Source organism: Entelurus aequoreus, linkage group LG26 (genome assembly GCF_033978785.1).
Source record: "Entelurus aequoreus isolate RoL-2023_Sb linkage group LG26, RoL_Eaeq_v1.1, whole genome shotgun sequence".
Taxonomy (NCBI): domain Eukaryota; kingdom Metazoa; phylum Chordata; class Actinopteri; order Syngnathiformes; family Syngnathidae; genus Entelurus; species Entelurus aequoreus.
The window spans coordinates 24,682,787-24,698,769 of NC_084756.1; the positions used below are offsets into that span (position 1 = coordinate 24,682,787).

The window sequence follows — 15,983 nt, forward strand, 5'->3', positions numbered from 1 at the left end:
AAATAGCCCTCATTTTTCTTGTTTTTTTAACCCTGACTTTTTGCAATGTGGTACTTTTAACCTTAACTTAAAAATAACCTCCCCATTGAAAAAGCCCAGGAAAGATGCACAGCAATGCGCGCTCTCATTGGCCGAGCCCGCAGCCAATCACAGCTTGGGAGTGCAAGGTGCCTTTTAGGTTGTACCCAAGCCCTAAATATGTGAGGGAAGGAGAGAGAGCAGCAGAGCTTCACCTTCAGCTCTTTCCTGTGTTGTTGTTCCTCCTGCCAGGAGCCAGCTTCTCCCAGTGAACACATCAGCCATGTTGCCTGGTCGCAGCCACGACTAACGTGCCTCCCCTGTGGACCACAGGCAGGCGGCGCCATCCGGATGCAGAGCACAGGATGCTTCTTACGCATTGATGCAGACTTGTGAGAGAGGCTCCGGCTTTGGCACACTTTAGAGGAGGCGACATTGTGGACGCACGGAAGTTGACGGAAGGATACAGGATGATCTTAGGTGAGAGACCACGTCTCCTTTCAACTTTTTGCCGGGCAACTTTGACACACGTGACGCATCACAGCCTTGTAAACAATGGAAGACAATTCATGCATTTCACATTTGACAGATCTTAACAAGATGGATAGTTCACTGACCCAACAAAAGCAGTAATTATGTTCATTGTTGAATTATATTCAACCCAATTAATATGACTACGATTATAAAGAAATGTGTGTTTTGCATGATTTGGTATGGAACAAAACAAACACATTTAGCAGGTGTCTTTATTTTCCAAAGCCCACCATCTCACAGTAGCCAATATTTACTGTGAAATGTCCGTGCCTGGAACACGTTGACCTTGCAGTGCTCGCTGAGTATCGTTGCCAATGTGTCGTATATAGCGTGTCCTTACCAGGACTCACGTTGCACATACCAGGAGGCTTGAAGGTCATCCTAGTTTCTTTTCCTTGTCTGAGGGTGGGGGCGAGGGGGGAGAGTGTCGCAGTATGCAACTTCACCACCGGTTGGCGTCAAAGTGCCGTTCCTTGCAACCACCATTTGTGTTTGATTAGATTACATGATGTGTTTTTCAACCACTGTGCAGGTACAGTCTGGTGTGCCGTGGGAGATGATCTCATTTCACATATTTGGGTTGAAAATAGAGATGCTAAATGCTTTAAAATGTAATATCAAAAATTATCGGTATCGTTTTTTTTTTGGTTTTTTTTAATTAAATCCACATAAAAAACACAAGATACACTTACAATTAGTGCACCAACCCACAAAACCTCCCTCCCCCATTTACACTCATTCACACAAAAGGGTTGTTTCTTTCTGTTATTAATATTCTGCTTCCTACATTATATATTGTAGTGGATTGTCCGAAGCTTAAACAGGCAACAAAAGTAGTTTAGTACAACAAATTTATTTACCCATTATCAGAAGTGCAGGTTGAATGAAGTTGGCCGTGCAGACAGACCACATGTTACTCCGGAGAAAACAAGACACACACAAGCCAAAATCACTGTCGAGTTCCGGTCTTCTGCCATTTTTTATATGTCTCTTGTGCGTCATTGTTTGTTATCTAAATGCGTCAATGTCTTGTTGTTTTCCTTATCTGTTCCATAACAACTCCAATCCTTTAGACAGTCAACACATTCTGTAGACAGGTTGGCACGACTTAATATTCACTTTTGTCCCACAACTGGTCCATTCAATGGCACAAAATACAAGAGAATTGAAAATGAGCGGACATTCTTAAAAGACAAGAAATATAGGTCAAAAGGTCAGAAATTCTACTACAATATCAATATATGTGACCTGTGCTGGCAAAATGAGTCATAATGAGGACATTTTAAAAACTGAGTTATTGTTATTTACTTATTACTTATTTACTTTATTTATTTAACTTGAACTTTAGCTTTATTTACACATTCTCCATCTAAAGACCTTCAAAATGATATATGGTTTGTTGGAATCGGACAGAAAATGACCGAGTTACATCCGATTGAAGTCGACCAAGTTTGAGGGTCAATTTTGAGAAAAAGCAGCTTAAAGTTGACTGTTCCAGAACAGAATGTTCCAAAACAAAACTCCATAGCAACCATACCTTAAAAGTCCTTGTAGCAACACCAGAATTGGTACAATTAAAGTCAAATCCCATGTCTAAAGGAAAAATATATATTCAACTCTATTGAAAACGGTTATGTGCAAAAATGTCAACACTGTTATGTTACAGTTTTTTTGTTCACTGGTCAGTTTGTCAGCTGGTCAGCTGTCCGTCATATTCCTGACCAGCAGCACTAAGAAGATTCGCCAGTGAATTTAGCGCACTTGCACCCGCCTGTGTACCCTCTCCACCTTCTAATTCCATTATGGAATGTAAAACACTCTAACTTATCCACAAAAATAATAATTAAATGTTCGAAAATCACCTTTTTTCACCAAATATTCCGCTGGAATTACTGTGTGTTGTTTTTCATCAGGGTGCTGCCATGATACCACAATGCACCGCGCGGGGTGATTCAACCAATGAGGGTACGCCTCACAGCGACCGCTTAGCAACAAGCCGGATTTTTTTATGTCGGGACAGGTTTAAAAACTCGAATTGTATTGGTTCAGAATGGCGTCATCGGGAATTCCATGCTCATTTTTAGAAAGTAGGTCAACTTGGCGTCACAATGCTAGCAAATATGGCTAGGGGGATGTCGTAGAATTTCTGACCTTTTGACCTATATTTCTTGTCTTTTAAGAATGTCCGCTCGTTTTCAATTCTCTTCTATTTTGTGCCATTGAATGGACCAGTTGTGGGACAAAAGTGAATATGGAGTTATGCCAACCTGTCTACAGAATGTTTAGATTTTCCAAATATGACTAAGAGATACGAGGTTGTTTTGGAACAGACAAAACCAAAACAGAACAATCATGACGCACTCGATAAGGAACAATGACGCACAAGAGACATATAAAAAATGGCAGAAGACCGGACGGAACTCAGGAGTGATTTTGGCTTGTGTGTGTCTTGTTTACTCCGGAGTAACATGTGGTCTGTCTGCACGGCCAACTTCATTCAACCTGCACTTCTGATAATGGGTAAATACATTTGTTGTACTAAACTACTTTTGTTGCCTGTTTAAGCTTCGGACAATCCACTACAGGGATTCCCCCTTATTGCCGCCAGTGAGCGTTGAAAACACTGGATTTTCTCAGGGAATTTTAACACCAAGGACTAATTTCTGAAGACATACCTCGTACAAAACCTTCAAATAAAGGTGATTTAAGATGTTTTCTTGCTATTTCCATGATTGGGATCGCTAGATTGTGGCTTTATGGACTCATTTTTGTGAAAATCTCAATTTCAACCAAGATACATTTTTTTCACTTATTTGCCTGTAGCTCAAAATTAGCCTGTGCGTATTCCGACTCATTTTGCCTGCACGGGTCACATATATCAATACAGTCTGCAAGGGATACAGTCTGTGCTTCCTACATATATATCAATATATATCAATACAGTCTGCAAGGGATACAGTCTGTGCTTCCTACATATATATCAATATATATCAATACAGTCTGCAAGGGATACAGTCTGTGCTTCCTACATATATATCAATATATATCAATACAGTCTGCAAGGGATACAGTCCGTAAGCACACATGATTGTGCGTGCTGCTGCTCCACTAATAGTACTAACCTTTAACACTTCATTTTACTCATTTTCATTCATTACTAGTTTCTATGTAACTGTTTTTATATTGTTTTACTTTCTTTTTTATTCAAGAAAATGTTTTTAATTTATTTATCTTATTTTATTTTATACATTTTTAAAAAAAGGACCTTATCTTCACCATACCTGGTTGTCCAAATTAGGCATAATAATGTGTTAATTCCACGACTGTATATATCGGTATCGGTTGATATCGGTATCGGTAATTAAGACTTGGACAATATCGGAATATCGGCAAAAAAGCCATTATCGGACATCCCTAATTTTTTTCCATAACTTGAGTTGATTTATTTTGTAAAACCTTGTTACATTGTTTAATGCATCCAGCGGGGCATCACAACAAAATGAGGCATAATAATGTGTTCATTCCACCACTGTATATATCGGTATCGGTTGATATCGGAATCGGTAATTAAGAGTTGGACAATATCGGAATATCGGCAAAAAAGCCATAATCGGACATCTCTACTTGTGACATGTCGTGGGCCGTAGTTTGGACAAACCCACTTCATTCTAATCTGAGGCATCAGCACGAGCAAAACGGAACAAACGTGTTGGATTTGGAGCACAAGGACAAGTGAATACTAGATTAGACTTACGCTCGTTCAGCCTCACACAAGAACGCTGACACGTCCTTTTTGTGCATCACCTTGACAACATCTCTTCTCTGCACGTCCATCACGGGGAGCAAAAGATCCTCGCGTTGAAAACGTGTGCTGAATATGACTCGTCTCCCTCGGTGCCGAGCAGCGTTTGGTGAATCTTGTGTGACTTTTTATTCATTTATTTATTTCTCTACAATGAATATTTCACGTCCGGAGCTTTGAGGTCTTTATTTATTTAAAATAAAAGCCCAAAGCTTTTCCGCCTCTCACGCACAGCCACCAATGTGGACAGTGGAGGCCCACACCACGTCGGCATAAGATCTTGTTGACATAACACAAACCGAAAATAGCTGTCGCTTGCACCTTTACTTACAATACTTCTGCTTTTTTTTTTTTAAGCCAACACCAACACAGACTTATTTGTAGGAGTGTAACGGTACGTGTATTTGTATTGAACCGTTTCGGTACGGGGGTTCCGGTTCGGTTCGGAGGTGCACCGAACGAGTTTCCACACGAACATATTAAGTAGCTGCCTACGCTTCCTTCTGCCTCTGTTTCTGTCAGTCCTTTTGCTGTGTGTGTGTGTGTGTGTGTGTGTGTGTGTGTGTGTGTGTGTGTGTGTGTGTGTGTGTGTGTGTGTGTGTGTGTGTGTGTGTGTGTGTGTGTGTGTGTGTGTGTGTGTGTGTGTGTGTGTGTGTGTGTGTGTGTGTGTGTGTGTGTGTGTGTGTGTGTGTTACGGACAACAAAGCCCTGTCTGTCTGTTATTTCACTTGACCTTTTTCTGTGTTGATTGAGCTGTGTTGAAGCAGCAAAAAAGGACATTATGTTAAATGAAGAGTTTCTGTCTCTGATAGTTGATATAATAATGTAAGTGCATCATTGAGCCTACATGAACTCCATGGTGTTCAGGGATGAATAGTCTCTCCTATTGCTATTTTTTCAGCTATAGTTCCATGAATCATTAGTAATGCAGCAGCCTAGTTTAGAATGGCAGGGTCCCTGCTATCACATGTTGATAATAATATAACATTAGTAATGCAGCAGCCTAGTTTTGAATGGCAGGGTCCCTGCTATCACATGTTGATAATAATATAACATTAGTAATGCAGCAGCCTAGTTTAGAATGGCAGGGTCCCTGCTATCACATGTTGATAATAATATAACATTAGTAATGCAGCAGCCTAGTTTTGAATGGCAGGGTCCCTGCTATCACATGTTGATAATAATATAACATTAGTAATGCAGCAGCCTAGTTTAGAAGGGCAGGGTCCCTGCTATCACATGTTGATAATAATATAACATTAGTAATGCAGCAGCCTAGTTTTGAATGGCAGGGTCCCTGCTATCACATGTTGATAATAATATAACATTTACATAATAAAACTACAGGCTTCCCAGAGGCTGTAATAAATGAAGCATGATGAGTTGACTTGAAACTTTTTATATGTAGAAGAAAAGTTTTGTCATTTTATTTCATGTGAGCAACAACTTGAGGCAGTTTAACGTTGATGAACGTGGGCAGAATTATTATAGTGTTCCCAATGTTAAAAGGATAAAGTCATTGTTTACAAATTTGGTAAATAAATAACCCAAAAATGTATATTTTGTTGTTTTCTTACTGTACTGAAAATGAACCGAACCGTGACCTCTAAACCGAGGTACGTACCCAACCGAAATTTTTGTGTACCGTTACACCCCTAATTATTTGTAGTTAGTATTTTTACATTTTGATTTACTATACTTTTTTGCGACTGCAGCTTCTTTAAAAGCTTCGCAGGCTTTCCAAAACGCCGCCGTTGCATTGCTGGTTTGATGTGTTGGAGCTCAATGTTTTATTTTCCCTTGTTGCGGGATGTTTGCAGAACATTTGAAACGATGATGAAATCCCACACAATCCACGCCATGTTTGTTTGCAGTGGGCTCTGGGGAGTAAAGGAGCGCTTGGTTTGCTCACCCTAACTCACCTACAGCACAGTGCGAGTAGACTCTCCACATTGGAGCATTATATATTTTTTAGCCATTTTAGTCATCTTATCGAAGTTATCGGTATGTTGTCACAATTACTCATATCCACCCACTATATCCGGAAAGTATTCACAGGGCTTCACTTTTTTTCCCCCACATTTTGTTATTGTCAGGTTCAAACACTGATGACATCTTTTAAACAAGACAAGAGGCAAAGAATTAAACAGAGACAGAATTCAATTTGGACTCAATATATTGAGGAGAGTCGCCCGGACATTGTATCCTTCTACAATCTCCAGCACGCTCTGCCAAAAGATTGTATGCCTCGTAAACAATTCAGAGAAAAGGTCAGTTCAAAAAGAGTTTGTAAAATAGTTCAAAAAGAGTTCGTCTGGAAATTGGGCAGATCCTGTCCTCTCTCCGCTTTGAAGTCCTTGGGCCAGAACAACATCCTTCTGTTGATTACCATACATGAGAGAAAACAGAAAAGCCTTCATGTGGCTCTCCCCCTTACACTGTGGACTTTTACCAGCCTTCTTCTTGGTAGGTTTCAAAGACAGCTTTTGTCTTCTTACTTGACAGAACCCAATGTAACACAAAGTTTTTTGTGATCATTTAGAAACAATTATTCTAACATTTATCACACAGCCTTATTCCAAAATGGAAGAAATACATTTTTGTCCTCAAAATTCTACAAACAACACCCCATAATAACAATGTGAAATGTACTGGAAATCTCATATAAAAATATTCGACATAAGGTAGCAATACATATTTCAATAATGAACAAAGCAAAAATATGTATTGTATTCTCTACTGTGCCGCGAGATATTGTCTGGTGGGCCGTGGGAAATGATGCAACTTCACCTAATTGGTCCAAAAAATATTTTTTTGCCAATCAATAATTATAATCTGCAAACAATATGCCGTTGCTTAGTGTCTGTGCTGTGTAGAACTCGGCAGGATAACCACGTAATGCTCCACGTCAGTAGGTGGCAGCAGGTTTGTAAAAGTTGGAATGTGTCGGGTGAGACGAGGATGGTTTGTTGTGATACCAATATGCAGACCACAGCGGGAGGCAGCGTGCAGGTAAAAAGGTATGTAATGCATAAACCAAAAATGAACAAAAGGGAACGGAAAAGGCAATGGCTACGCAAAACGAAAGTAAAACTGAACTGGCCACAAAGTAAACAGAAACAGAATGCTGGACGACAGCAAAAACTTACGGTGTCCACAAAGTACTTCCGTACATGACATGACAATCAACAATGTCCGCACGAAGAAGGATAGTGACAACGTAAATAGCCTTGCTTGCTAACACAAAGAAGGTGCGCGGAATAGCGCTCAAAGGAAGGCATGAAAACTGCTACAGGAAAACACCAACAAAACAGGAAGGGCCACCAAAATAACAGCGCAAGACAAAAACTAAAGCACTACACAGGAAAACACCAACAAACTCAAAATAAGGCACGAGTTTCATTTTTTAACGCTCCAGCCATAACGAGTGTTATTACCACATCTGCGTTATTGTGTAGAAATATGGGGAAATCATCAGAAAATGACACTTCATTCACTCATTGTGTTACAAAAAAGATCAGTTAGAATAACAAATAATGTTGGATAAATAGAACACTCAAACCTTTTATTGATTGAACAAAAAATATTGAAATTCAATGACTTGGTGCATTTTGAAACAGTTAAAGTTATGTACAAAGCAAACTATAACCTGCTACCCAAGAATGTACAACAATTCTTGTCAACAAAATAGGAGAAATACAACCTCGGAGAAAAATGTAATAGAAAACATTTGTATGCACGTACCACTAGGGGTGTAACGGTGCGTGTATTTGTATTGAACCGTTTCGGTACGGGGGTTCCGGTTCGGTTCGGAGGTGAACCGAACGAGTTTCCACACGGACATATTAAGTAGCCGCCTCTCTGTCAGTCCTCTACACAGCACCCAGCATCGTCACACCCACACAACCATCTGATTGGTTACACACACAGAGCGGTAACAGCCAATCAGCAGTGTGTATTCAGAGCGCATGTAGTCAGTGCTTAGCGTTTAGCAGGTAAGCATCAGGCAGCGGACTCTCCCCAAATGATAATAAACACCTCCCAGTCAACTACTAGTAACATCACTATGAGCCCGTTGACCTTCTAGAAATATAAAAGGCAGTTCAGCTCACTCGCAGTCCTGGCTTGAGGTGAAGGCTAATTTGCTTTTAGCGTAACGTTAGCTCATTTTGCAGTGTGTGTGTGTGTGTGCGTGTGTGTGTGTGTTACGGACAACAAAGCCCTGTCTGTCTGTTATTTCACTTGACCTTTTTCTGTGTTGATTGAGCTGTGTTGAAGCAGCAAAAAAGGACATTGTGTTAAATGAAGAGTTTCTGTCTCTGATAGTTGATATAATAATGTAAGTGCATCATTAAGCCTACATGAACTCCATGGTGTTCAGGGATGAATAGTCTCTCCTATTGCTCTTTTTTCAGCTATAGTTCCATGAATCATTAGTAATGCAGCAGCCTAGTTTTGAATGGCAGGGTCCCTGCTATCACATGTTGATAATAATATAACATTAGTAATGCAGCAGCCTAGTTTTGAATGGCAGGGTCCCTGCTATCACATGTTGATAATAATATAACATTAGTAATGCAGCAGCCTAGTTTAGAATGGCAGGGTCCCTGCTATCACATGTTGATAATAATATAACATTAGTAATGCAGCAGCCTAGTTTTGAATGGCAGGGTCCCTGCTATCACATGTTGATAATAATATAACATTAGTAATGCAGCAGCCTAGTTTAGAATGGCAGGGTCCCTGCTATCACATGTTGATAATAATATAACATTAGTAATGCAGCAGCCTAGTTTTGAATGGCAGGGTCCCTGCTATCACATGTTGATAATAATATAACATTAGTAATGCAGCAGCCTAGTTTTGAATGGCAGGGTCCCTGCTATCACATGTTGATAATAATATAACATTAGTAATGCAGCAGCCTAGTTTTGAATGGCAGGGTCCCTGTTATCACATGTTGATAATAATATAACATTAGTAATGCAGCAGCCTAGTTTAGAATGGCAGGGTCCCTGCTATCACATGTTGATAATAATATAACATTAGTGATGCAGCAGCCTAGTTTAGAATGGCAGGGTCCCTGCTATCACATGTTGATAATAATATAACATTAGTAATGCAGCAGCCTAGTTTAGAATGGCAGGGTCCCTGCTATCACATGTTGATAATAATATAACATTAGTGATGCAGCAGCCTAGTTTAGAATGTCAGGGTCCCTGCTATCACATGTTGATAATAATATAACATTAGTAATGCAGCAGCCTAGTTTAGAATGGCAGGGTCCCTGCTATCACATGTTGATAATAATATAACATTAGTAATGCAGCAGCCTAGTTTAGAATGGCAGGGTCCCTGCTATCACATGTTGATAATAATATAACATTAGTGATGCAGCAGCCTAGTTTAGAATGTCAGGGTCCCTGCTATCACATGTTGATAATAATATAACATTAGTAATGCAGCAGCCTAGTTTAGAATGGCAGGGTCCCTGCTATCACATGTTGATAATAATATAACATTAGTAATGCAGCAGCCTAGTTTTGAATGGCAGGGTCCCTGCTATCACATGTTGATAATAATATAACATTTACATAATAAATCAACTACAGGCTTCCCAAATGCTGTAATAAATGAAGCATGATGAGTTGACTTGAAACTGTTTAATGTTGCACTTTTTATATGTAGAAGAAAAGTTTTGTCATTTTATTTCATGTGAGCAACAACTTGAGGCAGTTTAATGTTGATGAACGTGGGCAGAATTATTATAGTGTTCCCAATGTTAAAAGGATAAAGTCATTGTTTACACATTTGGTAAATAAATAACCAAAAATATTTATATTTTGTTGTTTTCTTACTGTACTGAAAATGAACCGAACCGTGACCTCTAACCCGAGGTACGTACCCAACCAACATTTTTGTGTACCGTTACACCCCTAATATGTACCACACTTAAAACCTTTAGCTTAACAGTATGTGGAATTTAAGTATGGAATGCATGAAAAAACCATGTACTAATATGATCCACTTTAAGAAACTGTTCAGACTAAACATGTTTACAAAGTACACGCAATAACTTTGAGTTGTTCATCTCATATGTGAATCATCGTACTGAGAATGCATTCATTTCAACTGTGCTACAAACTGCTTGCAAGGAATGAATGCATAGAAGTTGCTATGAAGTGGAAAAGGGTGGGATTAAATGAGCTCTGTTTCTTTCTACTCCTTTTCGGCCATAATGTGAAATTAAAATGTGACGTAACGTGCTGAAATTGTATACGTGTTCCAAATAAAGCGAAACATAAAGAGAAAAAGGTTCCACCGTATAAAAAGTATGCGTGTATGATTTTAAAGATCCCGCCTTCACCGTCCTTTAAAGGACTCACAGGTGCATGCGTGTGGCCTCTGGTGAGCAACATAACCTTTCAAATCAAGGCGACGCACTGAAGGATGACAAGTATTGACATTTGAAATGCATGACACACATTTCATACGCGTGTGAGCGTCATACCCACTGCTAAAGATAACAGACCACAACACAACCGCTTGGACAACCGATTTAGAGCAGGGGTGTCGACACTTTTTCACTTGGATGCCGCAATGAGCTAAAACAATTTGTAAGTAACTATATATATATATATATATATATATATATACAGTATATATATATATACATACATATATATATATATATATATATATATATATATATATATATATATACATATACATATATATACACATACATACATATATATATATATACATATACATATATATATATATATGTATAATATATACATATATATATATATATATATATATGTATATATATATATATATATATATATATATATATGTATATGTATATATATATATATATATATATATAGTATATAACTATATACATACAGACATATAGATCATATTTATCATATGATATACATGAATTAAGGCTAGAATGAAGGTTTTAGAATGGCCTCCTTCCCATAGTCCTGACTTAAACATGTGGACAATGCTGAAGAAACAAGTCCATGTCAGAAAACCAACACATTTAGCTGAACTGCACCAATTTTGTCAAGAGGAGTGGTCAAGTGGTCAAGCAGAAGCTTGTGGATGGCTACCAAAAGTGGTCAAGTGGTCAAGCAGAAGCTTGTGGATGGCTACCAAAAGTGGTCAAGTGGTCAAGCAGAAGCTTGTGGATGGCTACCAAAAGCGCCTTATTGCAGGTCAACTTGCCAAGGAAGCAAATATTAACATTGCTGTATGTATACTTTTGACCCTCACATTTTCAGTAGACACATAATAAATTCATAAAAGAAGCAAACTTCATGAATGTTTTTAGTGAGCAACAAGTATGTGCTCCAATCACTACATCACACAAAGTTGTAGAAATGATTGTAAAGTCAAGACAGCCATGACAGGATGTTCTTTACACGTGTATGTACACTTTTCACCACAACCGTAATAAGGAGAATGACAGAAATGTGCAGTTATGTCATTTACTGCTTTCAAGGTTACCAAACAATGCCTGCCCTATATCATCTGTTTCTAAAGACCACGTGATTGCATGGAAGCCACACAGGCTCAGAATATAACCCATCATTTGTGCTTTCCCAGAAAATAACATACTTCCGTCATCTTTTGTCTCCCCTCCTTGAATAAAATGTAGCGCACGAGGCACCTGCCACCATCACCAGGTGTTTGTTCCCTCTTATGCCATGTTGTCTTTGCTCGCTGGGCTGGCGGGTGCTCGTGCAGGCCCAGCAGGTGTGTGTGCAGGCCCAGCAGGTGTGTGTGCAGGCCCAGCAGGTGTGTGTGCAGGCCCAGCAGGTGCTCGTGCAGGCCCAGCAGGTGTGTGTGCAGGCCCAGCAGGTGTGTGTGCAGGCCCAGCAGGTGCTTGTGCAGGCCCAGCAGGTGTGTGTGCAGGCCCAGCAGGTGTGTGTGCAGGCCCAGCAGGTGTGTGTGCAGGCCCAGCAGGTGTGTGTGCAGGCCCAGCAGGTGCTCGTGCAGGCCCAGCAGGTGTGTAAACGCTCCAATAAAAGCATGACAACAATGCGGAGTGGCGGCGTTTGAACGTTGACACGCTGCACGTCGTCATCACCGCCACGTCCCGTTTTGTGCGCTCCCGTGCCCTCCTCTCCTCCGCCGACCCCCAGACTGCCCAACGTGAGGACCTGAGTGTAGTGAACACAGACTTGGCGAGGAGGAGTCAGGAGTCCAACAGATCCCAGCAGCACTAAAGCCAGACAAACATTCCTCGTGCTGACATAATTGCATATTCTCTGACCACATGGTGCGAGGTAACTAACAATGACCGGTGCTGTGCTCGCACGGGAGAGGATGTGAAATTAGGGCCTTGGGGATGTATAAATATTACTCTGTTTCCACATGACTTACAATGTATATGTTTTCTTCTTCTCCATGGGATTATCACTAGTCTTCCATTTCCCTTTTCTTCCTTCCATCCACTTTTGCTCAATCACAATCACAATCAGTTTTATGGCCAGGAGAAGCTCGTGTCCAGCTCGGTTGACTTAAAGGTAGCCCAGTAGACTTAAAGGTAACATATTATGCAACTTTTCTCACTTATTGGTACTTGTTTTTGTGCTGATCTGTTGCCCGGATCATTTTTTGTTTTACAAACCCCGTTTCCACATGAGTTGGGTAATTGTGTAAGATGTAAATATAAATAGAATACAATTATTTGCAAATCCCATTCAAGCCATATTCAGTTGAATATGCTACAAAGACAACATATTTCATGTTCAAACTCATCAACTTTTTTTATTTGTTAAATAATCATTAACTTTATAATTTGATGGCAGCAACACGTGACAAAGAAGGTGGCAATAAATACTGATAAAGTTGAGGAATGCTCATCAAACACTTATTTGGAACATCCCACAGGTGAACAGGCTAATTGGGAACAGGTGGGTGCCATGATTGGCTATAAAAACAGCTTCCCAAAAAATGCTCAGTCTTTCACCAGAAAGGATGGGGCGAGGGTCACCACTTTGTCCACAACTGTGTGAGCAAATAGTCAAACAGTTTAAGAACAACCTTTCTCAAAGTGCAATTGCAAGAAATTGAGGGATTTCAACATCTACGCTCCATAATATCATCAAAAGGTTCAGAGAATGTGGAAAAGTCACTGCACGTAAGCAGCATGGCCGGAAACCAACATTGAATGAGCGTGACCTTCCATCCCTCAGACGGCACTGTATCAAAAACTGACATCAATCTCTAAAGGATATCACCACATGGGCTCAGGAACACTTCAGAAAACCACTGTTAGTAACTACAGTTGGTCGCTACATCTGTAAGTGCAAGTTAAAGCTCTACTATGCAAAGCAAAAGCCATTTATCAACAACACCCAGAAACGCCGCCGGCTTCTCTGGGCCCGAGATCATCAAAGATGGACTCATGCAAAGTGGAAAAGTGTTCTGTGGTCTGACGAGTCCACATTTCAAATTGTTTTTGGAAATATTCCACATCGTGTCATCTGGACCAAAGGGGAAGCAAACCATCCAGACTGTTATTGACGCAAAGTTGAAAAGGCAGCATGTGTGATTGTATGGGGGTGTATTAGTGGCCAAGACATGGGTAACTTACACATCTGTGAAGGCACCATTAATGCTGAAAGGTACATACAGCTTTTGGAACAACATATGCTGCCATCTAAGCGCCGTCTTTTTCATGGACGCCCCTGCTTATTTCAGCAAAACAATGCCAAGCCACATTCAGCACGTGTTACAACAGCGTGGTTTCGTAAAAAAAGAGTGCGGGTACTTTCCTGGCCCGCCTGCAGTCCAGACCTGTCTCCCATGGAAAATGTGTTTGGCATTATGAAGCCTAAAATAGGACAGCGGAGACCCCGGACTGTTGAACCACTGAAGCTCTACATCAAACAAGAATGGGAAAGAATTCAACTTTCAAAGCTTCAACAATTAGTTTCCTCAGTTCCCAATCATTTACTGAGTGTTGTTAAAAGGAAAGGCCATGTAACACAGTGGTGAACATGCCCTTTCCCAACTACTTTGTCACGTGTTGCAGCCATGACATTCTAAGTTCATTATTTGCAAAAAATATATACAGTTTATGAGTTTGACCATGAAATATGTTGTCTTTGTAGCATATCCAACTGAATATGGCTTGAAAATGATTAGTAAATCATTGTATTCACTTTATATTTACATCTAACACCATTTCCCAACTCATATGGAAATGGGGTTTGTACATACAAGTTCATTAAGTTTGTACATAGAGTGAACAAGTAGTTCTAGCTCAGAATAATTTATGATTTAAAAAAAAGTGGTGGGATTAAATAAGTGTAAACTTCTTCTCACTCCTTTTCAAATACGTAAAAAAATAAAATAAAAAATAAACAAAAAGAAAGTCTAATGCTCATTTTTTTTTGTTTTTTATTCTCCATTGTTTTCATTTTGTTATAATGGCTGTTAAGGCTTTAGCACTGTGTTGGATCAGGCTTGCTCTTGGTTTTTTTTTGCATATTTGAAATAAAAATATATCAATCAATCCCAAATAAAATAGCTTCGAGGTCGGTAAGCACAACCAGAATTATTCTGTACATCAGGCGCACCGGGTTAGAAGGCGCACTGTCGAGTTTTGAGAAAATGACATTTTAATTTTAAATTTTAAGTGCGCCTTATAGTCTGAAAAATATGGTACCGTATTTTTTGGAGTATAAGTCGCACCGGCTGAAAATGCACAATAAAGAAGGGAAAAACATATATAAGTGGCACTGGAGTATAAGTCGCATTTTTGGGGGGAAATGTATTTGCTAAAAGCCAACAGCAAGAATAGACATTTGAAAGGCAATTTAAAATAAATAGTGAACAACAGGCTGAATAAGTGTACGTTATATGAGGCATAAATAACCAACTGCTATGTTAACGTAACATATTATGGTAAGAGTCATTCAAATAACTATAACATATAGAACATGCTATACGTTTACCAAACAATCTGTCACTCCTAATCGCTAAATCCCATGAAATCTTATACGTCTAGTCTCTTACGTCAATGACATCAATAATATTATTGGATATTTTACGCTAATGTGTTCATCATTTCACACATAAGTCGCTCCTGAGTATAAGTCGCACCCCCGGCCAAACTATGAAAAAAACTGCCACTTATAGTCCGAAAAATACGGTAACTCCAATAGCTAGATTTTCTTGCAAACATTTTTATTTGAAATATAATTATTTGTCTGAAAATCCTAATGAGTCTGTTTGACTTAATACATGACTTCAAATCTACCTGTACAAAGAAGCTGTTTCTTCCTGGCGGAGGAGTCTGTCTGCTTTTTTTGATGATTTGTGTAAAAAAAAATCACTCTCCGATGATGCAAGCGTTGACTGGTATTCCCACAAAAGCCGCGTGAAACGTGCTGGCGCGCGTGTGACATTTTGCACGTGACGACCAAAAGTGAACCCTTGGAGGCAGCGAGCTGTGAGCAGCACAACTACGCTAACCCGGGCTGCTCTTTCTCCTCTACATGACTTTAAAGGCCTACTGAAAGCCACTACTAGCGACCACGCAGTCTGATAGTTTATATATCAATGATGAAATCTTAACATTGCAACACATGCCAATACGGCC

At 39.6% G+C, this 15,983-nt stretch overlaps 1 protein-coding gene across 2 annotated transcripts in view; it reads left to right on the top strand.

The window, feature by feature from the left end:
- Nucleotides 1–321: 321 nt before the first annotated feature.
- Nucleotides 322–15,983, top strand: part of LOC133643187 (zinc finger protein 385A-like) — a 74,660-nt gene continuing 58,998 nt past the window's right edge. For both annotated transcript variants that reach the window (XM_062037610.1, XM_062037611.1), the window contains exon 1: nt 322–498. In XM_062037610.1, the coding sequence (XP_061893594.1) occupies nt 489–498 (10 nt within the window). In that variant the 5' untranslated portion in view covers nt 322–488. The remainder of the gene's footprint in view (nt 499–15,983) is intronic.